Source organism: Natator depressus, chromosome 25, assembly GCF_965152275.1.
Source record: "Natator depressus isolate rNatDep1 chromosome 25, rNatDep2.hap1, whole genome shotgun sequence".
NCBI classification, from domain to species: Eukaryota; Metazoa; Chordata; order Testudines; family Cheloniidae; genus Natator; species Natator depressus.
This window is the reverse complement of record NC_134258.1, coordinates 12,489,266-12,511,918: the sequence shown is the minus strand read 5'-3', so window position 1 is coordinate 12,511,918 and position 22,653 is coordinate 12,489,266. Positions and strand designations below refer to the sequence as shown.

Genomic DNA, 22,653 nt, shown 5'->3' with positions numbered 1-22,653 from the left:
TTATTTTAATTTTTTATAAGCACATAACTCTGCAGTGGCTCTGTGCTCCTCATTACAGGTGGCCTGAAGTGCTGGTAGCAAATCACCAATCTGTTTACTCTCCTGTGGTCCTGATGGTGGCAGCCTAAGATCGGCTTAGAAGCTTTCTATTCCTGTCCCCTTTTCACAAAAGCCGCTGCTTTTTAATAAGATTTCTGGGCAAGATTCTAGATAAAGCAGGTGCCTAAATATAGACTATGAGCCCCACCCACAAACCAAGTCCCCATTGCGCTAGGGGCTGTCCAAATGCATGGTCCCTGCCCCACAGAGCTTCTAATCTAAGACAAGAGATAATACGTGACCACTGATGGAAATGGGGGAGCAAAGAAAACAATGAGAATGTTGGTCAGCATGACAGGCAGGGATCTCAGCACTGAGTTAAGCAACCAGATAAGAGGCCTGATGTACAGAAGTGCTAAGTATCCAATGGGATCTAGCTATAAAGAGAGGTCAAATACAGTTGTGTTGTATGCATAGACGTCGTGGAACAGGGAGATAAATCTTCTCTGTACAGCTCTGGTGCTGCAATACCTGGGACATTGTACTAGGCATCACGTTATCAGAAAGATGATGATAAACTGGATGGAGTTGAGAGAGGAGCCGCAAAATCTATCCGGAGGCCAGAGGGACTCATTTAGCAGTAAAGATTATAAAAGGGGTGGGAGTTCATGGGTTGGCTGAAGTGACGACTGAAGATCAGTTCACAGATACTGTATATGAAAAGTGTAAACATCAAAGAGAGCAGAGCTTTAGGGTGGCAAAGGGAGGTATAGAAGCTGCAGTAATGGGCTGAAATGAAGACTGTAAATGTTGATTTAGGTCCATATCAGCCTCTGGTGTAGCTGTGTTTTTGCTGACAGCATCAAGCTCAGAATTTTGCAGGTGAGGAAGTGGAGAAGAGACGTCTGGGAGTTTGGTTTAGAGCAGACATGGGACTGATTTACAAAACATCCCATCAATGGCAAAGCTGGGGACACGTCTCGGTCCTGATTGCCACAGAGGGGTAAAAAAACCCAAATAAATCTCATCTATGCAAGCTGAATCTAACCCTGTTATCATCAAAGAGGTAGGAGTTGAGAGGTACTTTTCCCCCAGTTTAAAATCAAACCAGGACTCTGTGAAACATTCGAAACACACTTATGTATCTGCCTCAACTCCTCTGGTGTTTGAAATTGGTTTGCCCAGTTTTGTTTGGCCGCTTGCACAGTTAACACTATTTTATGTAAACAACATCACTACACAAGAGGGGCCAGTTTCCCGAACCTGCAATTTCCACTGCAGCCAGTGGGTCAAACTCAGAGTCGCAGAAGGGAGGCAGGCTGCAGAACAGATGTTTGGCAACAGTAGCTAACAATGTGAAGAACCTAGTGGGCATGCTCTGTCCCCCGCGTGAACCATTCCACCCAGGAACCAGTGTGTTCGGAATCCTATCCGATTTAACCCATATACCCACGGGGGGTATATGTGTGGGGGGAGGGCACCCAGAACACCTGGAAGGGGGGCATTGGGTGAGTTGCAGAGAGTCCCTAAAAAAGAGAGGGATGGGAGGATGGCGCCCAGGGAGCACCTGGGATGTGCAATGACACTGGGTGTGAATTGTGCCCCCCCCAGTTTAAATAAACGAGTGGGAACGTTTAAGGACAGGAGATCACGTTAAACAGATCACGTTTTATTGTGAGGCTTGTGCAGACCACAGCTGCAGTGTGCGTGACAATACCAATACATTTCTCTGTCAGGGAAGGGGGTGAATAGCTAGGTCATAAATAAGGGAGGCTATTTCCTGTACCAGATTTGAATCTTCTTCTCCCGCTTGATTTTCTTCTGCAGCTGCAGGATTCCATAGAGCAGTGCTTCGGCGGTAGGTGGGCAGCCTGAGGGAGAGAGGGAGAGCCTGAGAACTGTAAACAGTGCGGGGCCGCATTTGTCCAGCGCCTAGCACGGGGCGGGAGGGTCCTGCTCCATGACTGAAACTCCAAGGTGCTACCTCAGTACACATAATAGACAACAGCCAACCAGCTGCACTGGGTGGGCTAAAGACACCAGCTGACATACAACAGGGTCACTCAGAGAGAGACTGCATAAATGAATATGTTTTAAGGCCAGAAGGGACCCATTAGATCATCTAGTTTGACCTCCAGCATAGCACAGTTCCAGAGAATTTCACCCAGTTACCCCTGGATGGAGCCCAATAACTTGACTAAAGCATCTCTTCCAGAAAGGCAGCCGGTCTTGTTCTGAAGACGTCCTGTGGCAGTTTATTCCAGGGGGGTTTTAATCACCCTCACTGTTAAGTTGGAAATAAGGCGTAAGTTTTTCCTCTTGCATTAAAAAAAGCAGCCGTCACAGACAAGAGGGCTGTATTTTTACACGTTAGAACAGAGATGCACTTGGAAAAGTTTTATGAATGTCAGAACTGCTTTTCCTTGTAAATAACTTGGTATGTTGACACAGAACATTCCTTCCTTGTGGACTCATGAATACCCCTGTGCCATGCCCAGACTGAACTGGATGCAATCGCCTGTCTAGAAGTTACAAGGATTTGACTTTCTTCCCAATTCCTTGTTTGAACACAATGTAATGAAAGCCTGAAAATGTAAGTGATGCAGCTTAAAACTTAAACAAAAGGCCCTTCAGTAGCAACATACTGGACTGGAGTCATAACATATTACAGTCAGAGTCCAAACTAAAACACAGCGATAGGTTGCTGCAGCTATGCTCCAGCTTGCTGCGCTTAGAGTAACGTGCTGTAATCCCACAGAGACAAGCAGAGTTTCTTTTTACCTGGAACGTAGATGTCCACTGGCACAATGCGGTCGCAGCCTCTCACCACGGAATAGGAGTAGTGGTAGTAACCACCACCATTAGCACAGCTACAAAAGATGTAAAGGGTTCAGTGTCGTTTGAAGTGCAACTCGGGAGCACCAGGCAAGAGTTACACAGAAGGCAAGGCAAGACTTTACCCGTGCATCAGAGATGCCGAGAGAACAGAGCCACATCGCAGTTAAAGCAAAAGACTTTAAAGCCATGGGCAAGTTTCAGACAGTTCAGTGCTGAGTCAATATTATGGCCATTCAACATGAACACACAGGGCCGAGCTCTCAAGACACAAGAGCCTAAGTGACACATGCAGATGAATAATTGTGCACCAGTGCATCTCCCCATGGCTTAGGCTCCTGGTTCTGAGAATCTCTGGATGCCCCGGCTGCTTTCCTGACAGACCAGATTCTGAGCAAGGGACTTAAGAATTTCATTCATTTAAAAGAAATCTATGTTCTAAAACTCTCCGTGTCAGTCACACAACAATAACCCAAACCCGCGGCATGATCTGTGCATACAAATGGGGTTTTAGAAACCAGTCTGGTTAAAATTACTGCTGCTCCTGCTGAGGCACGCTGCTTGTTCCGATACACATTCTTAGGGTAGGTCTATACTGCACTCACGGGTGGGACTGCAGCTCGTGTAGACACACCCCAGACAGCTTTAATCTAGCTAGCTGGGGTCCTGGAGCAGGGAAGCTGCAGCAGTGCCTGCTTCAGCACAGGCTAGTCCCACAAGTAATTATGCAGGCTCCTGGGCGGGTTTGCAGAGAACACTCTGCAGCCCATGCAGACATAGCTTCACTGCTCCAGGACCTGAGCTAGTCAGAGTAAAGCACCCTCAGTATGCCTGCAGGAGGCGCAATTACACCCCACGACTGCATACCCTGACTTAACACAGGCAGTGGCAACAGATTTTCTTCCAGCAAATTGTAAGATAATAAGGAAGCCTCTGGCATTTACCTTCCCATGGAGACCACGTAGCGTGGTTCAGGCATCTGGTCATAAACCTGGAGGAGAGAGAGATTTCACAGTGAACTCCTTTTACATCGGAGTTATAAAGCTGCACTTGCCAACGTGGCCAGAATCCATACCTTCCGAAGGGCTGGGGCCATTTTGTTGGTCAGGGTGCCGGCCACAATCATGACGTCCGCCTGCCGGGGGCTGGCCCGGAACACCACCCCGAAGCGATCCATGTCATAGCGAGGAGCCGCCATGTGCATCATCTCCACCGCACAGCATGCCAGGCCAAAGGTCATTGGCCACAGGGAGCTCTGGGATGGAAGAGATCTAAGTTAGGTTAACAGGGCTCAAAACGGGACTGGGGTCTGCAGCACTGAGACCCGCGTGGGCTGCTCAGAACGTTTCAAGGGACAGGAAGTCTGGGGGTGGGTGATTAAGCAAAGGTGTTTTACGTTCTGTATGACGCACGTAGTGCTACAGATGGATGTGGGCTTTGCATGCAAATGAGAAGGCAAGACCTCTGCCCCAAGGTGCTTTACACCTGGGCGTATGCACACAGCCTTTCAGGATGCCCAAGCTATACCTGCAGCACCACTGAAATGCAGCCTGTTCTGGGACAGACGGGCAGATGCCAGTGCATAACAAATTGCATGAGGGCCCAGGAGAATGGAGAAAAGCGATCCTGGCCAGGACAAAGCCTTACTCTCCAGGGCAGAGACACCTCAGTTTAAGGTGTCATCTGAAGAGCCCCACCGGCTGAACTCAGCATAGCCACCTCAGATACAGATAGAGACAAGAAAGCAACATTTGCTGGAATATTCAAGGTAGGAGGGAAACCACAGAGGAACAGGGTGACTCTCTCAGCACAATATTTAAGTAAGTTTGTAGCACCTTCAGATTAAGACGTTAGTCCTCTGTCTGAAGCAGAAACCCCCAAACCCCCAGCTCTGGCCAAGGAACATGTGCTATTTCATCGCAGGGCACCAGAGGTTTTGAACTTGATTGCTGCCCTTTCAAAGAGACAGGCTCATCTACCTTCCCGCGAGCACTCCAAAGCCTTTGTTACCCATTCTTGTTTACAGGCCATGGGCGCTCCTGGCCACTCACCCTACGAGCCCAGTTGATTAGGTCATCGAGTTTGGTAACAATATACTCTCCCCGGCTGGTAGGGACGTAGGATTTTTTCTGGACGACGGTAGTGCTCTTTTGCCGGACCTGGGATGGGCTGAGAACAAACAGCATGGACGGCTACACCAGCTTACAATCTATCCGGTTATTAACAGAGTCACTGATTAAGGTGTCTCAGCTCTGAGGGCATTCGATCCCCTGAAGGGGCTGGAATAAGCTCCTCATAGTCAATTCAATACCAGCTGCTGCTGCTGCTAAAGATGGCACAATAGGGCGACGGTAAACTCAGCGGTCACCTTTGGACCAGCCAGTTTAAAAGCCAGAGGAAATCTCACAGTACCACCCCATTCGGGACAATAAAGCATGTCTGGTCTGGGCTGGAAATGCAGGGGACGGTGCAGTTCAGGACAGGGATGCACTGGCAGGCCTGTGCATGGGATCCAGGATTGGAAGAGCAAGTCACAACGAAGGTGCTCTGGTAAGGAGCCGGGGGTCTGGAATAGCCAGGGATACGGCTGGCCAGCTCAGAGGGAAGGATGGGGAAGGACGCACCTGGCTCACATACCAGTGCTGTTTGTCCCCCACTTTCACAAGCACTGGAACTCGTCCCCAAATTAAAGACCAGGATTCCAGTCGATGAAGAGGAGGAGCACAACACATAGAACATTTGTAAATATCAGTCATCTGCCTTGTGATGCAAGAGGCTGAAGATGGCGAGGGTTCTGGATCACAGGCTGTATATACTGCATCGCGTTTTGTTTTGGAGAGTTCTAACCGCTAAAAATAGCACACCAGGCTGAGTGAGCTCTACGCTGTTCAAACGAGCAGACTCCACATCGTGGGGAAAAATCCAAATATCGTGGAATCTGCTGCTCAGGCAGGGAACCTTCACTGGGACCTTCATTACACTCGGGCTACCTGGCAGGCTCATCTCAAGGACCCAACGCCTTGCCATTTAATACTGATTGCTAAGAGGAGAGAGAGAAACTGGGTTTTCTTCGGCCATACACCAGAACAGAACTGTAGCAAACAGACATTCCTTTCCTGTATCACTTGCAATCTCCCACCTGAAGAAGTGACACTCAGCTAAAGAACTTAGATGGTCGCGTGGCGTTACCTGTCAGCATGGCCGGTCGCTGGCGTCTCATGGAGTGACTGAGCATGGACAGGTGTCACAGAGCTGGGCCTGTAAAAATGAACACAGCTGAACATCACGGTGCAGCAACAACACTTTGCCAGTTATGTCGTCCCTTCCACCCTAGGATTTCACAGTACTTTACAGACACTATCTAATTAAGCCCCTCAGCCCCGTGAAGCATAATACCCCATTTTACAGACAGGTAAACGGACGAATGGAGGCAGTAAGCGTTCTGACCAAAGTTCGTGGCAGAGTGAGAACAGAATTGGAGTCCTGACTTCCAGCCCTGCGATCTAACCCTGGGGCAACATTTTCCAGTGACCCTACCACAATCAGACAAGCCAGGCTTGTTTCCCTGAATGTCCGTTAAGAACTTGACATTACTGTCTCCATATGAACAGCAACAACTCAAGCAGAGAGCTGTGCAGCTGCATTCAGCGCAAATTCACTTCACTTGAGGAGAAATACGTTAAAGGAATAGGGCTGTAGAGACGGCAGATTGGAAGGATTCATGAGAAAGGCATGAAGAGGGCTGCAAGCAGCAAAATGATTTAATCCATTTTGCCTTTCTCCCCCCCACACAAGTAAATATCTTATTTGTGGTTGCTCAGCCAACCAGGTGCTACTTACCGCAAAAGAAATATCCCAACCCGGGCCAGGCGAGGAGCTGTGAACAAAAGCCACAGGGCAGTTTACCTTTAACACAGCCAGAATCTCAATGAAAGATGATAATGGTGCTGCACTGCCCTGCCATCTCAGAGCAGCATTCCACTAAGTCTGCTATTCCTCCCCCAAGGCCCAGAGCTGAGGATAATGGGGGGTAGACAGGGGAAGGAGAGGAGGGATGTCCAAGCCCCAGGTAAGAGATTTAATACTGACCAACCTGCCTCATCATCATTCTCAAATGGGTATAATTCTGCAAGGTTTGGAAAGCTAAGCAGATCTTTCAGTCATAAAACTCTAACCCATTCCCCACAAAGTCACATTCATCCACTAAAATATATTAGCCCTGAAACCAAGCAAAGCAATAAATAAGTAAATGCACACACAGACTGGTGCTTTTTTAAATGTCAAGAACAATGCACTTCAAGCAAGTGTTACCATGCCTCTGTCCAAATCACAAGTGTGATTAAAAGAATTAGTGCCTACAAGTCACTGTCTAGGGCAAAAGTAGGTCAGTGACTTAATGACACCCTTTCAACGGTCCCTTGAAATTGTTAACTACTTATGCTAAACAATCTGTCCCCCCTTGGATTTAGCTGCGACGCACTCGGTTAGTTTCCCAGACCCTGAAGAAGAGCTCTGTGGAGCTCAAAAACTTGTCTCTCTCCCCGCAACAGAAGTTGGTCCAATAAAAGATATTACCCCACCCACCTTGTCACTATTTCAAACCGTCACACTGACAGCCCAGCAGGTAGCACTGCATGGGTGGAAGTCAGCAATCTAGTACCCATCTAGGATCGGGACAGCAGCCTAATATTTGGGGACCCCAGCATTTGCCACTCCCCAAATCCAGTTCAGAGCCTGCTGCCGTGAATTTCTTGGTTTGCTCGGCGCCCCGCCGCCTGTTGATCAACAGCCCAGGACTTGCCACCCTGCGCTGTCACAACCCCGCTGCAGGGATGCCGGTGCCCGCACTGCTCCCCAAGAGACCCCAGAGGGGCAGGCTGCCAAAATCCACCGGCTGGAGGGAGTGGAGCGTTCCTGTCAAGGCACTTTACAGGAGGATCCTGCCACGGGGTGCCACCCACACACCCAACACGCACAATCCAGACCCCTAAGCTGGGGGGCATGGGGGGGTCCTTCCTACTAGAGAGGTTGGGCTGAGCCCACTGGACAGGGTCCCCCCAGACAAAAGGGAAGCAACCCCCCTTTCCACCTTCTTCAGCCCTAGAAGGGGGGGCTCCCCCATCCGCCAGGTAAGGGGGTGTCCCTGCCTCCTGCCCCCCACTCACCAGCCAGCGCAGCCATCTTGCCTCCAGCCCTTCAGCCAACCTCTGCCTGGCAGGGGCCGTGCAGCCGCCTAAGCCATCCGGCCGGACCAGTGCAGCCCCCACACCGCTCCCCGGCAGGCCGCGGAAACGCAGGGAGGCGCTCCAGGTTCCGCCTGCCTGTGGGGTGCGGGTCTGTGTGCGTGAAAGGAGGTAGGTGTGCGCGTGTTTGTGTGAAAGCAGGTAGGGGTGTGTGTGTGAAAGGAGGGAGGGGTGGGGGTGTGTGTGTGAAAGGAGGGGTGTGTGTGAAAGGAGGTAGAGGTGTGTGTGTGTGTAAGGAGGGAGGGTTGTGTGTGTGTGAAAGTAGGGGTGTGTGTGTGTGTAAGGAGGGAGGGTTGTGTGTGTGTGTGTAAGGAGGGAGGGGTGTGTGTGTGAAAGAAGAGGTGTGTGTGAAAGGCTGGCCGTGCAATTATTTGCATGTGGGGGGTGTGTTCAAAAGGTGAGGCCAGGATACTTGGTGCGGACTCAGACCTGCAACGTGCGATGGCCAAGGGGACACAAAATACACGTGCTTGGTTCTCACTTGTCCCAGACACTTGCACAGTGTTTGTTTGCAGCGCAGACTGGGCACAGGATTGGTAAGGGGGGTGCAAAGGACACCCCCAGCTGCACTGACGTGTGTGTGTAAAGAAACACATTCTCCCTCCTTGCGTCGGGGCAGCTCTTGGCTCCCTGCCTCTTCCCTCTCCCACGTAGTGTCCCACACACGCTCCCGTCCCCTGTCCTTCAGGAAGAGGATTTATTTCCTTTGCACAAGCCCCAGCTCCCCACTCGCAACCTGGGCCGCTCCCTCGCATCCCCACACCCAGCCTATCGGGGGGTAAAAAGCAGGTCCGCGTCCCTGGGTGGGCTCGAACCACCAACCTTTCGGTTAACAGCCGAACGCGCTAACCGATTGCGCCACAGAGACCCGGCTGGCGGAACCGTTCCCGCAGCCCCCCACGCGCCGAACGCGCTACCTGGCGCCGTGCTGGACCCCGGGCGGACTTTGGGCAGAACAAGGCGGTGGAAACGATCCCGGGGCGAGCGAGGACGGGAGGGGCTGGAGAAGGGACTGGCTGGCCTGATTCCCTCCCGATGCAGAGCCCCTGTGTTTGCACGGCTACAGCTAATGCTCCGCGGGGAAGGAGAAGAAACTTAGTTGTTTTTACATGTGCAGCGTTGGACGTTCCGATCAGCCGTGCAAAGCAGTTCGGGGCTACTTCCAGGGAGGGTGATGCCTTCGGGGGCCTGGCCACGTGGCCCCTCCTAGTTCTTCCCCTTTGGGGTGAGCCTGATGGGGCCAGGGCCTCGTGCATCCCCTGGGCTTTAGCTTTGCGGGACGTTTGGACGCTTCCCCAAAGGGGGGGGGGGTGTCTTGTGAAGCCAGGCTGAGATTCTGCTGCAAAGGGAGGAGATGGGCTTGCGACATTGTGAAATCCGCGGGGGGCACCTTCCCAGGAAGGGGGCCTTTGTGCTTGCGGGCGGGCACATCCCCAACACGGGCTGACTTTCGACACAACTCGCAGACAAAGCACGGGTGCAGCCAGCCCCAGGACGCTGTCTTAGGTGAGAGGGCCCATTGCAGCGGCTCCAGGTCCTCTTCTTGCAGCAGCATGAGTGTCGGCAACCCCCTCTACCAGGGGGCAGGGCCAGTGGCCAGAACCCCAAGCTAGAATTTGATCTGATTAAAAAAAAAAAAAGCCCTCTGAGGGATTTGTGTTCACTCCCTCACAGTCCTGTGCTTTGCTCGCCTGAGGAAGCGCGGATGACTGTCCCTCTTGCAGCTTGAAAAGGAGTACTTGCGGCACCTCTTGCGTCTGAGCAACCAGCATTTGCAAAGGAGTAAGGGCAGAAATATGGCCTACTTTCTGGGGACATATTTCATATAGATAGCCACATTTTAGCCCCCCCTCCACGCACATCTGCTGCAATCTGCCTCTCTTCTCACCCACTTAATGAATCAGTAACAATATCAACCGTGCCGGAGTCATTCTAGTGGGGCAAAGGCATATCTGCCCTGCATGTCTTCCCTGGACTGGCTTGGCCAGCGTCTTCCTCGGTTGTGTACAGCACTGCACACTGATGGCTGTCAAATCAAAGAAGGGAGGAAGTGGACCTCTGCATACATTGGCAATGGACTAACCAAAGCACTCGATCAATACATGAACAAACACGCTTTAAAGTCCCTTTAATAAAGCCTTAAACATCAATCTTCAATTTCAGGGTAAAGAGGAGAGAAACAGGATCTCAACTAGCCGAAATAGCTCAGTTGGGAGAGCGTTAGACTGAAGATCTAAAGGTCCCTGGTTCGATCCCGGGTTTCGGCAGATGTTTTCCTTGGTCAGATGAGGTTAGTTTTAGCAGTTTCCATGTCGCCAGTATCAGCGTTAGGTTCCTGGCTTGTTTCAAAGCCCCGCTGGCTTGCGGGGTATTCGCTTACAGCAAATGCAGCCCCCCACTGAGCCATCGCATCACCTGCTGACCCCCAATATGTAAGTGGGAGCTAAGAGCCACTGTTGCAAATCTCCCTTTGAACTCTTACCTCTGCAACTAAGCAACTGGCTCAGGTTCACACCACACTCCACAGCGCATTTTATTTTTTTAACTAGAGAACCAGACAGGTGGAAGGATTTTACAAAAAATCTCCATACTCTCAAAACCTGTAACAATTAAGTGCCTCCCTCTCCCCAGTCTAAATCCCTTGACCCCACTCCCTAGAGGGCAGAAGCCCCTAGTCCCACAATTCTGCCACAGGGCAGAAGCCCAGTCCTGTAGGCAGGAATGGGGGGGGGGGGCACGCGCCCTCCAGGTGCCACACATTAACTGTAAACAAGCCACACCTGCCATAGACACTTATTTTAGATTAAGAGGGGCATATATTGATGGAGTGGACAGATTCCTGAACAGCATGACCACAGTGGGATTTATACAGGTTTGCATACTTTAGATAAAGTGGTGCAATGTCCATTCAGATGAGGTTCTTGCAAGGATCAGCATTTTCTCTGAGAAATGTGTCTGATGGATGTAGCAGTAAGATGCTATTCTTCAAATGTGATATGCAACAGTACAGTATTTGGAGCTGCAGCTGGATAGGCAATAGTGCCTCTTTGTTTATTCTCATGCCCTGCAAAATGCTTCTTTCTATTTTACAGAGAGTTAAAATTTCATTACCCAAAAGAACAGCTTAACAACTACAAAGCATGGAGTCTACACACAAAATTTAACAGAACTTTCCTCCCTAGGATTTTGTCCATACATTGTTTAAATATGAAGGAATACACCATAGATGCATATCAATGAACTAGTTTAAGGAAGGGGAAAAAGTATTTAGGGTGAGGACTTGTTTACATAGGGATATTTATCAACCTAGCTACCCTGATTATAACTCCCCACCTAGACACTGTTCCAGAATAAGTGTCTTTTTCTGGTTTAATTTATGTTGCTTTGGAAGTGACAAGCTAAATCCCAAAGAGGGACTCGTGTCAGAAGAGCATTCACATTAGAAGTTACAATTATGCCAGTAAGTGTCTCCCTGTAGCTTAGCCCTAAAGCACTGAACAAGATTCCATAAGCAGGGTTTCAAACGATTAAATTGTGCTGGGACAAAATCCACATCTGAGTTATTTGAAGGCCTGTTCTTATTACAGTTCTAAAGGGTAAATAGCCTACGATGAAATTTAAGTAGAACACATTGCCTTCAACATGTACACTGAAGTTATCAAAATATTATTAAAAATAATACTGTCGGGAGCTCTCATAAGGTTCAATTTAGACAAACGCATCACAAATACTTTTGGATGCTTACCCAAAACCCTTCATGGGTGAGAAATAAACACAGGCAGATATAAATTAAACATTTAAAAAAAAAATCACTTCACTCACAGAATATTGGAAGTGCTATTTTTAAACTGTACTGTACACCCAGCAGTGAGCTGGAGTCAGTTTGCACCGGTTCACGCGAACCGGTTGTTAAAGGGGTGGGCAAACTGTGGCCCGCGGGCCACATGCGGGACCGTCCTTTCCGTCCTGCCTGAGCTCTCGGCCGGGGAAGCTTCCCTGAGAATTTTTACTCACCCAGCGGCACTCCGGGCCTTCGGTGGTGGGTCCTTCACTCGCTCTGGGCCTTCGGTGGCAGGCCCTTCAGTGCCACCGAAGACCCGGAGCGACTGAAGGAACCGGTTCTTCAGCTTCTGGCAGCTCATCACTGTGTACACCCCTATGAAGAACAAGCTACTGACTGAAATTTTTTGGTTACTCTGCTTTATTAAAAATTACAATACAGGTCACAGCTTTCTTATATTCACCCAGATGTTATCTTACAAGATAACAAAATATTTCAACACACATACTGTATCAAATGTCATTTAATGGTATTTGACATACCCATAGTTGGAAGAAAACAACCAACCAAACTTTCAGACAATACAAAATGCAGCTGGAAGTTTTTTGTAACGGAGAGCAATGGGTTACATCCGCTGTATCTGAAGCAACTGAATTTAAATGAAGCAGAAATAATAAACCTTGGAGAGTTCGTGCCTCGTTAGGTACCAGTGTTACTTGGTATTTAAGAAACTGAAGTCACACTACCATGAAAAGGTAAATACTGCACATAATGGAAAGTAAATATTATTGCATTAGGCAATATCAATCTGAATGTACTGTTACATTAAATACAATATCTTATCATGGGAATTCACAAAGATGGTCTTCAGATTTATCTGTACTTTACAGAAATGGTCTGTGCACTTTCTACAATGAGTGGAAAGTATTTATCATCTCAATTTAGTTTACAGATCCAGTTAAGCCTTTGGATATATATGTGCAGCACCCACTGAAGTCAATGACAGCCAAATGTGGATTTGAGTGCGGAATTTGGCCTCAACATACCCATAAAAATAACAGTTAAAAAAAAAAAAAAAGCTATCCAGCCTTTGGTTTCTTGACGATAATAATGTTTAAATTTTGTTTTTAATATTTTCAAGGCTAAGTTGTGATAGGCACATTAAAAATATAAGAAACTTCAACATGATGTACTACTTTAGGACAATCCATTCTTGGTTAACAAAGTGCAATTAGATTAGATATTACTACTAGTTTGTATTTAATAAGTCTTATGTTTATATTTATATTTAAGTCTTATGTTAGGATGCGATTAGAAGAGGAAAGGGGAAAAAATGAACATGGGAAAGAGTGTGATACATATAAATAAAGCATCAGAATTTTTGAGGTTCCTTCTCCTCAGACTGTAATTCAAGAACATGAGATATTAGAATTTCAGCTACTGTGGCATTGTTTGGAAGTCCCATAAACATTATGGCAACATTGATGAAAAGTGCATGTGTGGTTATGGTTTATTTCAGGAGGGGAAATGGGTACCACATTGTGATTTAAACCATTCCCTCCCTCCCCACTTCCCCCTGACTTTAAGAGAGCTACATCTGGTGTGGCCCATTATCTCTGGGAACAGTAGCTGCAGTAGTTTTTTTTATTTTTTAAATCTCTCTTCTGAACATGAAGCTTGCACATTTTAAAGAGATAGCACCTAGCCTCAGAAATCTCCATCTATAATTAATGTCTGCCAAAGCAGCTTTCAAGACCTTTGCAGAGTTGAAGGTACATTTATATAACTGGCTTATAATTAAAGGTTTTATACCTTGACAAAAAGTGTATATAAATTGCATTATCCCTTTTTCAAAAAGTTTTTGTGAAAAGTAATATGAAAGAACATTTTAGTACAATATCCTTACATTCGTTACATTCATGTTCTTAATACAAGGTCACTAAACCATATAAGGAGGATGGACTGTTAAGATACAGAGCACTTAGTGTCATTTGAAGAACTATTCAGATGAGTACAATATATATACACGCTAAATATCAATATGCCATTTTACATTCCATTTTCTCACAAGGAATTAGATTTGAAAAAAAATTAAGCTACAGCATTTAATTCCATATAAATCAAACTACACCTCAGTTCAGACTGTATACCACACCCCGATCAGAGATTCACACTACAAATAGAATATAAATAGCTAACCTTTTTGATTGGCTCTTCCCAAATTAAGAAGTATTTTGTCAATGAATCCTGATGTCAGCCAGCTTCACTGTAGGCCAGCCAACAGTAATCTGTTTGCAACACATTAATGAATTTATGATACCATGATGTGAGCTGCTTCTAATGCTGGCACAGCCCCAGAAGCATGCAGATTTGATTTTTGAATAGGTTAGACATAAAAACAACAAATGTGCCCCTAGAAACTGTGGTTTCATTAACCTACAATATGCTAAACATGACACTCATTGAATTTATTGCTTCATCTTTCTAAATGAGGTGAAGCTGGTCGTATTATAAAATAATTCTAGTGTGTTGGAATGCCTTCTCTTGCACTAAAGTTCAAAGTTGCCCTCTTAACAGAAAGAGAGCTTCTGTGTCTTGGGTTCCATTCATGGGTGGTATTTTTATTTCCCCATCGGTATATAAATTAAAGTAGAGCAAGGACAATCCACCTCTGATAATTTTAGAACAGGAAATCCAGTATATTTAGAGGTAATGAAACTACCAAAGAACACTTGGCTATATAAAATCCTGTAACTCTACATTTCTATCATCACAGGTTCCTCTGATGGCAGACCTTTGTTTCCAAGATATTCCGAAAGGCTAATCCACCCAAAATTAAATACAAACTACATGATTATGTCAAAAGCCTCACAAAGCATTTGCCATTTATCCTCTTAGATTGTTACTAAATGTACATTTCAAGTAAGGTAGGGTGACGTCAAGCTAACTGACTAGCAATGCGTCCATAAAAATGTATATTGCATCTTTGTAAAATTAATTTTACAGGGAGTTCAGCATTAGATCACTCAGCGGAAAGCAATGAGCAGTTCCATAGAATAAAAAACAAACTTAAAAACAAGACAGAAGTACAACTGCATCTGAAAGAACACAGCACTCTGAAGACTCAGCATATTCACTAAAGAATATTTACATGTTGATAAAAAAGTAAAAATATTTCATTTTATACAAAAAAATTGCTTTCTTCTCCATGATATACATTCAGCGCCAGTGCAGACTTTAAAGCTCCCTACCGCTGTTTCTATACGCTGTGTTCAGGGGCTAGGTCAGTCTTCAGCAGCTCCAGTTTCTTTTTTTCTAGAATTTCTTTGTCAAATATTTCTCTTTCCCTGAAAGAAAAATCCAAACATTGCACTGAACTCCTACATTTAAAAATAAAAATAAAAAAAATAAATAAAAAAAAAAACTTACTTTCTTCTTTAAAACAAAAACAAACAAAAAAACCCCAACAAACACTATTGTCAGTAGGAATATTTCCAACATTTAATCATTTCAGCAGTTGGATAATGAAAGAAGTTTTAATTGTAAAGCTAAGTGGGCAAAGTACATTTTAAAAATGTAAGCATTTTGGAATACGAATCTGTTATTTTTGAACACCCACAATCTTGGGTCTTCATTTTGTCTAGAAGTTTGCATTTTCACCATAACAAAAACATCTAAACTAGTTTTTAAAATCAAAAACTGAATACAGTAGAACCTCAGAGTTACAAACACTGCGGGAACGGAGGTTGTTTGTAACTCTGAAACGTTCATAGCTCTGAACAAAATGTTATGGTTGCTCTTTCAAAATGTTTACAAATGAACATTGACTTAATACAGCTTTGAAACTTTACTGTGCAGAAGAACAATGCTGCTTTTAACCACCTTAATTTAAATGAAACAAGCACAGAAACAGTTTCTTTACCTTGTCAATTTTTTTTTTGTTTGTTTTTTTTAAATTTCCCCTTTATTTTTCTAGTAGTTTACATTTAACAGTATCTGCTTTCCACGCCCCCTCCCCATCTCTGCTGCTGCCTGATTGCGTACTTCCGGTTCCAAATGAGGTGTGTGATTGACTGGTCAGCTCATAATTCTGAGGTCCTACTGTACATGCACTAAGCAAAACTAATGGAGTCTCCATTTCCTTTTCATCTTCAAATTATTCCTTTGTATAGGTCACAACTGTGCTATATAAACAATGACTAGTATTATGCAGTAATCTTCTATGCACCAATTTAATTGGGTTTAGTTACTGTTGCTCAATATTTTACAATGGCTTCCATATCAGCCCCAAGGTAACCCTCAGATTAGGATTTTAGTAGTCTGATTTCTTCCTTTTTATGGTGACCCATTACAAGAGTAATATACTTGCCAGCATTTAGACTTCACAGCATGTATGTTTCAAATTCCTATGTTCTTTTAAAAGCTTAGGCCAGATTCTCTCCTGCAACAATATACTTCTCATGTACTGAGTGTAAGCATGCACCATAGAGCCTGTTATGGCTACCTACTACTTAAGCTGTCAAACTCAACTGAAATTAGAGCAGCCTATGGGCTGCTCTAACTTCAGACAGAGGGATATAGTCCCTAAAGTCCCACATGCCAGGAGAGAATTGGCCTGGGGAGACTCCATTCTATCCCCTCTCCATGCCACCCCAAACTCACTTCCTCCCCTGGTATGCCCCCTTATGCCAGAAGGAGGCTGGCAAAGGCACACTCCACCAGCATTATGTGAGTTAAGAATTCCCCTCTACCAACAGAATTCACAGCTGGGCAGCTGCAGCCACATTACAACCTCTGAGTGCCACTCATGCAGCACAAAGGGGACTGAACTGGAGCAGAGAGACTAGCTTTTTTTTAAGTAAGATGAAAAGCCAAATGCTAAGTTTTTTAAGGAGTTACAATTTCTGACAAGTTTCCATGTTGGAATAGTCAACTCTTGCTTTAAATACGAATATACAGTAATATTGTTGCAAAAGCTGAGAGACGGCTGGAAAAGCCCACTTTTGTGACGATTTTACTGATTGAGAAAACAAGGTAAAACCTAATGAGTCTTATTTCCTTATGAACTGGAAGTTGGGGCTCTATGCTGATTTTTGTATGCAAAGATGGGTGAGAATCGGGCTAATTTCTAGGCAAAAAGTCTGACAAGTAAAATTCTGGTGACCACCATACCTTTTGCTGACAGATGGTCCCTTTATGTACTTTTCCTCTGCTTTCTTGTAGTCTATATCATCCACAGCAGAAATTGCATAAATGATTGCCTGTAAGAACAGAGTTTATTGATACTAGTGAAAAATTAAAGTTTAAATTATATGCACAATAATCTGAAAACAGCAATTGAAATGGTCTCAGCAGATGAACAAAATTCTGGAACAAGGTTTTACCTAATTTTGTAAAGTTCGCTCATCGTGCTTTTAGAAAAAGATTGTTTATTTAAAGATATGAAATTCAGGAAAAGCTTTTCCTGTAACCCACTTGGAAGGATCTTTTTGCAGCCACAAGAGCTAGAAGTTTAAATTGTTTTAAAAGAAATTTTAGTTTCTATAGAAGTTGGAAAAGATCCTTACAAGGATTTTTCATTTCTTTTTATAAGCTACATGACAGAAATATTTAGAGTTTAGGAAAAGTTGTTTGTGTAATTTTCTAAAAATGCACAGATTGGAATAATAAAAGCATTTCAGAAAGGCAAATTATAATTAGCATACTGTGAGAAGCAGCTATCTTCCCTAAAAGTAACATTGTGACACCAGAAATACATGAGTCCAGAGAGATATTGTATAGTGCTCTTATTCTATATTAAGGCAAGTTTTGACAAACCATTACTGCTTGATATTTAAACTGGTGCTTACATAAGAAGTTTCAGAATAAATCAAGCTGGACAACTGTTTATAAATTGAGATAGAGCTGCCGTTATGCTGGTGTGCATACTCACTTTTCAACAAGATAACACCAGCAGGAGGCGCATAATGCTAATTTGGAACTTTATTTTCAAAGAGTATTTAAAAACATATACATGTTTGCTTTCAGATTGCTGTGCTGAACCAAATGGACACCTTTGACCTCCCAAGGCTGAGCCACATACACATGGTTTAATAATAAATACATAAATATAATAATAATAAAAAAAGGGTCCAGCTTTTAAAAAGAAAAGGAGGACTTGTGGCACCTTAGAGACTAACCAACTTATTTGAGCATAAGCTTTCGTGAGCGACAGCTCACTTCATCGGATGCATTCAGTGACGAAAGCTTATGCTCAAATAAATTGGTTAGTCTCTAAGGTGCCACAAGTACTCCTTTTCTTTTTGCGAATACAGACTAACACGGCTGCTACTCTGAAACTTTTTAATCTTAGTTGCCTAAATCCAGAGTTAGGCACTTAATCTGAAGAACCCAAGATTAAAAACTGGGCCCATGAATTTTAACTTGTCTTGCTCAAATGTCACTCAATGACTGGAGAACATTCAGCAAGTCTCTGAACCAAGGTCAAACAGTAAAGATGTTCACTTACTTCAGGCAAAAGGACATCCAAAATAAATTTTATTCTATCACCATTTTTTACATCCAGCTTCCTGGTATCTATTTCATGACAGACTTCTTGCAAATAATTCACCACGAGGTCCAACTGCTCTTCATCCTCAAGGTAGGTCTCACAGGTCATATACTGACTTGAATTCAGAAATTCTCTCAGCCACCTGGACTGCTTTTTGCTTTTCAAAATAGCCAAAAGATGCTCCTCTGCCCCCTTTGTCTTCACTATGAAGTCAACTATCTTTAAGTTGGCTTTGTCTCTGGCGGCCCTCATTCTATCAGGAAGAACTTTCTTGGAGGGTTTGATAGGTGTAGTTTCTGACAAAGAGTCTTCAAGGTCTTCCTCTGCTACGATTGGGAAGGTCATTTGTATTCTACCTTGATTAACTTCTTTTCTAACTGGATAGCCTGAAAGAAAGGCCAGCCTTAAAGTAAGTGCATCCAAATACATTGCAGATAAGAAAAATAAAATGTTTTTGATTCAGAAAGAGAAACCTTTACTATGCCAGAAAAGAAACTAAAGAATTGAAATTTGGATAGAAGTGGTTTTGAAATGTATTTGTTCTCAGAACATAGGAGTTCCCATGCTGAAGTGGGCCACTGGTTGCTCTAATGTGGCATCAGGTCTTCATCGGCAGCCAATGTCTGATTGACAAAGAATGAAGGCACCCCATAATGCACACTACTATTTGTGCAATTCTGGATGACAGTGAGATTGGGCCGCATGAAGTAAAAAAAGAAAAAATCAAACAGGAAAAATTCCTGCCTAGTGCTTATACCCATCAGTTTATTCCTTGAAGAGTGACAACAGAGGTCTTCTCTAACTATGATCTATCTTGTGTATTAAATTCATTATCATTTGCTGGTGTATAGTGCTGAACACACTCAGTGAGATACAGATAAGGAGTCTTTGCCTCAAAATGCTTTCTGTCCAAAAGACAGACAGCTGATCAGAGGCACTGCAAGAACCCTGAAGGAGTTAACTTACATTTTATCTCCATCCTGGTCACTACAGTAGTAGATTTGACCAACTCACCAAATACCTTGTAATACAGCATGTTTAGGACGGAGTCTGTTCAAGTGAGGACAGGATTACCAGGGGATAGAGGTGGAAGAAAAATGCAGCCAAGTTGTTAGCTATATGTAATTTTACAGAGTCTATTAAAAACAGGCTAAATTATGCCAGTCATTACATCTGGTCTAAAACGAGCCATGCCCAGGAAAATAAGCCAGTGCACAGAAGACGTGGCATTTTGCTGGAAAGCAGCACAGTCGTCAGGACAGCCACAGCAGCTGAGGAGGAAAGAAGAACGACTGGCGCCATGCCAGCGGCAGAAATGAAGAGTGTCCAGGAAACGAGAAGAGAACTTATCACCCAGAACTGTAGCCAGGCCTAGGAACAGAAACCTCTCCTAAAAGAGATCAACAGCCATCTTTGGCATGAGTCAGGCAGCACCTCCACCTTAATCTGTATATCAGATAACACGACGCTTACACCCCTCATTGTCATCTGCAGGCTTAGTGCATCCCTCTTTTCCATATCATGCTATAGTCCGCCTTCGGGACTGTTTGCAGGAAAAGATCAGTTTTGACAAGTTTCAAAAAACAGGTTGTTTTGCGGTCAAAATGATTTTGTTTTGAAATTTAAGTTAATTTATAGGAAAAAATAAAGGTCAAAATCAAAATGTTTTGATTTCCCTTCCGATTTTACTCCCCCACCCCCAATTTTCAGTTTTCCAAAATGTTTAAGATTTATGTTTTGTCCCAATTCAAGATGGGAAAGTTTTCAAAATCTTAAAAATTCTCAAGGGACAGGAAAACTGTTTCCTGCCCAATTTGACATCGAATGCCTCCCCTCCCCCGAATGCTTCTCTTGATCCCACTTTCTAACATCCCAACTCAATGCTTTGAAGACTTGATGCTTTCTCTGTATCCTGAATAGTTGGGGAGTGCTGGGCCCTGCTTAAGCCTGATCCTCACTTCCTTATTTTGGCAGCAGAATGGGACCAACCCTCAGCTCACCCGTTTTTTACACCTGTTCTCCCTCCCAGCTCACTGTGAAGACACAAGCACTATCTACAAACACATGGTGCTGGTACCTTGCCAACCATTCACACTGTGTCAAATAAGGGAAAGCTCCCCAGGTCTTAGCAACTGTCTTGAGGGGAAAAAAAAAAAAAAAAAAAAAGTAGTATGGATTTCACCCTGCCCCATCTTTTTTTCTCTGGGGGCTGCACTGATGGGAGGAGATGAAGGCAACTAGGTATTTCTGATCTGACAATATGAAACAATTGTTATTCATTTGCATGAGCACGGAAAAGCACGTGCTATAAAAACTAAGATATTTTCATTGCCAAAATTAAAAGGCAAGTTAACAGCAAAATTTTTAGGCATCCCTGAAGTACGTTGTCAGAAAAACTCAGTTATGGAGTTGGAAATCCTAACTGCAAGCATTTGGTAGGCTAATATGTAGGAAGCTATCTACACTGGCTGACATGGACAGGACGAAAAAACCCAGCCTCACTATGGAAATACTTACTGATGTCATCAGCACAGTATTCCAAGAAGGATCCTGTAAAAGAACGACAACCTGAAAAAAAAAAAAAACGAACTTTTATCAACCCAATTAGAATCTCTGAAAACAAAAAAGTTTGAGATTTTCTATGCAAAGACTGCACCTGAAGAAACTTTACAGCTTTTAGGCAAATATCCTACATTTAAGGTGCTGTAATCAAGACACGATTCAACCATTAAAATACCTTAGTGCAACAAGCATGCAGAGTGAAAATTTTAAAACAGAGAAGCCACTTAAAGGTGTCCTGCACAGATAAAGTGCCAATATTTATCAGGTGAACATTTCCAAGCTATGAAGGGTATTCAGCACATTATCTAAACACTACATTGCCCATAATTCAGCATCTTTCAACTGAGCATTTCAAAGCCTAAATGTTGACCTGTTTGAAGGTCTGGCCCAAGGGTCTAATGCCAGAACCGACAGCCAGGAACACCCGAGTTCCAATCCCAGTTTGTAGGGCAACTCTTTCGGCCATGAGCATGTCACTTGCCTCAGCTTCTTCCTCAATCAATCAGATGGGAAAACCTACTTTTTAAAGAGGCATTCTGAAGATTTGTCAGTCTCTAATGCACTGTGTAAATATTGATTATTTTTTCAGTTTCCATAGCATCCAGCCCACAGCAGGTGGCCCCTGTGAAGCCCACAATGCACGGTGCTACAAAATTAGAGCGACTACAGAACCCCTTGCACAGCTAACTCGTAACTGCGGTGAGGGGAGCAGAACAGGAATATGTTTGTTGTCTTTGAACTTTTTCTCTTGCAGACTTTATATAATATATAAACTAGAAAACCAGGTGTATACGTTTCTTCTGAGGATTCAAAGCACATTGAAAATATCGATTAATGAAGACTCAGCATCCAATGAGGTATAATTATCATATAGGTGGGAAAACCGAGGCACAAAAAGGAAGAGTTAACTTCAGCCTGCAATAAATCCCAGGTCTCAAGTCTTCTACTCTACCACAATGTCCTGTAAGTATAAAGGCCTCAGCTACACTGGATCTAAAGAAAGACAATATTGCGATAGATATATACTAGAATGGACATGGTTGACAGCCTTGACCCATTTGCTTACCTACTCTAATTCTGTAGTCAGCAATCAATTCAATGCACCACTCAATTTCCTGGCTGTAGTCCTCTTTGGCCTTGTCCTACAATAAAAAAAGTCAACAGGCTGGATTTAAACAATAATTCTCTCTCTCTCTCGACCAATCAAAAAATAATGCAGGGATGTTTTGTCAGTGTTTTTCTGCAACAGAGTAGTGTGTCCATTTGCCATCATAAAATGGATAAGTCTTGCTTATGAAATTGCTTGTTTCTATTTCCAAGGGGAGAAATGGTTCCCAAGTTTTTGGACTGCATTATAGAGGAATCTGAAGATTTCTTAAGGCTTGCAGAAGTGCAAGCTAACTTTGGCTGAGTTTTGATCTCTGCCATCCTGCAATTAGCACAGAAGTAATTAGATTTTTAAATGAGTATGGTTCCACACGTTACTCAGATTTGAACACCTGCCCCATTTAGGGTTAGGGTTACTGTTGGAAGCTGGTGAACATTCAAAACAAGTTATCTTCTGGGAGTCCAGTCACACTGGGAAGTTGGCTGTAGAATGCATTCTGTTTGACAGTCCATACAGAATGGTTGTAGGAGCCTGA

General features: G+C 44.3%; 2 protein-coding genes and 2 non-coding genes across 6 annotated transcripts in view; 1 reads left to right on the top strand and 3 right to left on the bottom strand.

Annotated features, from left to right (window-relative positions):
• Nucleotides 1–1,714: 1,714 nt before the first annotated feature.
• Nucleotides 1,715–8,155, bottom strand: NDUFS7 (NADH:ubiquinone oxidoreductase core subunit S7). Its single transcript, XM_074939632.1, has 8 exons — nt 8,040–8,155; nt 6,715–6,751; nt 6,064–6,132; nt 4,926–5,043; nt 3,950–4,129; nt 3,819–3,865; nt 2,821–2,909; nt 1,715–1,910 (listed from the first exon to the last, which is right to left on the bottom strand). Exons 1-8 carry the CDS (start codon nt 8,053–8,055, stop codon nt 1,813–1,815), a joined length of 654 nt encoding a protein of 217 aa, XP_074795733.1. The 5' UTR covers nt 8,056–8,155; the 3' UTR covers nt 1,715–1,812.
• A 756-nt stretch (nt 8,156–8,911) lies between these two features.
• Nucleotides 8,912–8,985, bottom strand: TRNAN-GUU (transfer RNA asparagine (anticodon GUU)). The gene has a single exon. It is a non-coding gene; the product is annotated as a tRNA-Asn (tRNA).
• Nucleotides 8,986–10,311: 1,326 nt separating this feature from the next.
• Nucleotides 10,312–10,384, top strand: TRNAF-GAA (transfer RNA phenylalanine (anticodon GAA)). Its single transcript has one exon. It is a non-coding gene; the product is annotated as a tRNA-Phe (tRNA).
• A 1,933-nt stretch (nt 10,385–12,317) lies between these two features.
• The window catches only part of PWWP3A (PWWP domain containing 3A, DNA repair factor), a 28,167-nt gene continuing 17,831 nt past the window's right edge, over nt 12,318–22,653 (bottom strand). For 2 of the 3 annotated variants that reach the window (XM_074939469.1, XM_074939470.1), the window contains exons 10-13: nt 22,077–22,152; nt 20,966–21,016; nt 18,407–18,834; nt 16,890–17,159 (exon numbers count right to left, since the gene is read on the bottom strand). In XM_074939469.1, coding sequence (XP_074795570.1) covers nt 16,980–17,159; nt 18,407–18,834; nt 20,966–21,016; nt 22,077–22,152 — 735 coding nt within the window. In that variant the 3' untranslated portion in view covers nt 16,890–16,979. Of the gene's footprint in view, nt 15,246–16,889; nt 17,160–18,406; nt 18,835–20,965; nt 21,017–22,076; nt 22,153–22,653 lie in introns of those variants that run through there. The other variant, XM_074939471.1, reaches the window with a different exon arrangement.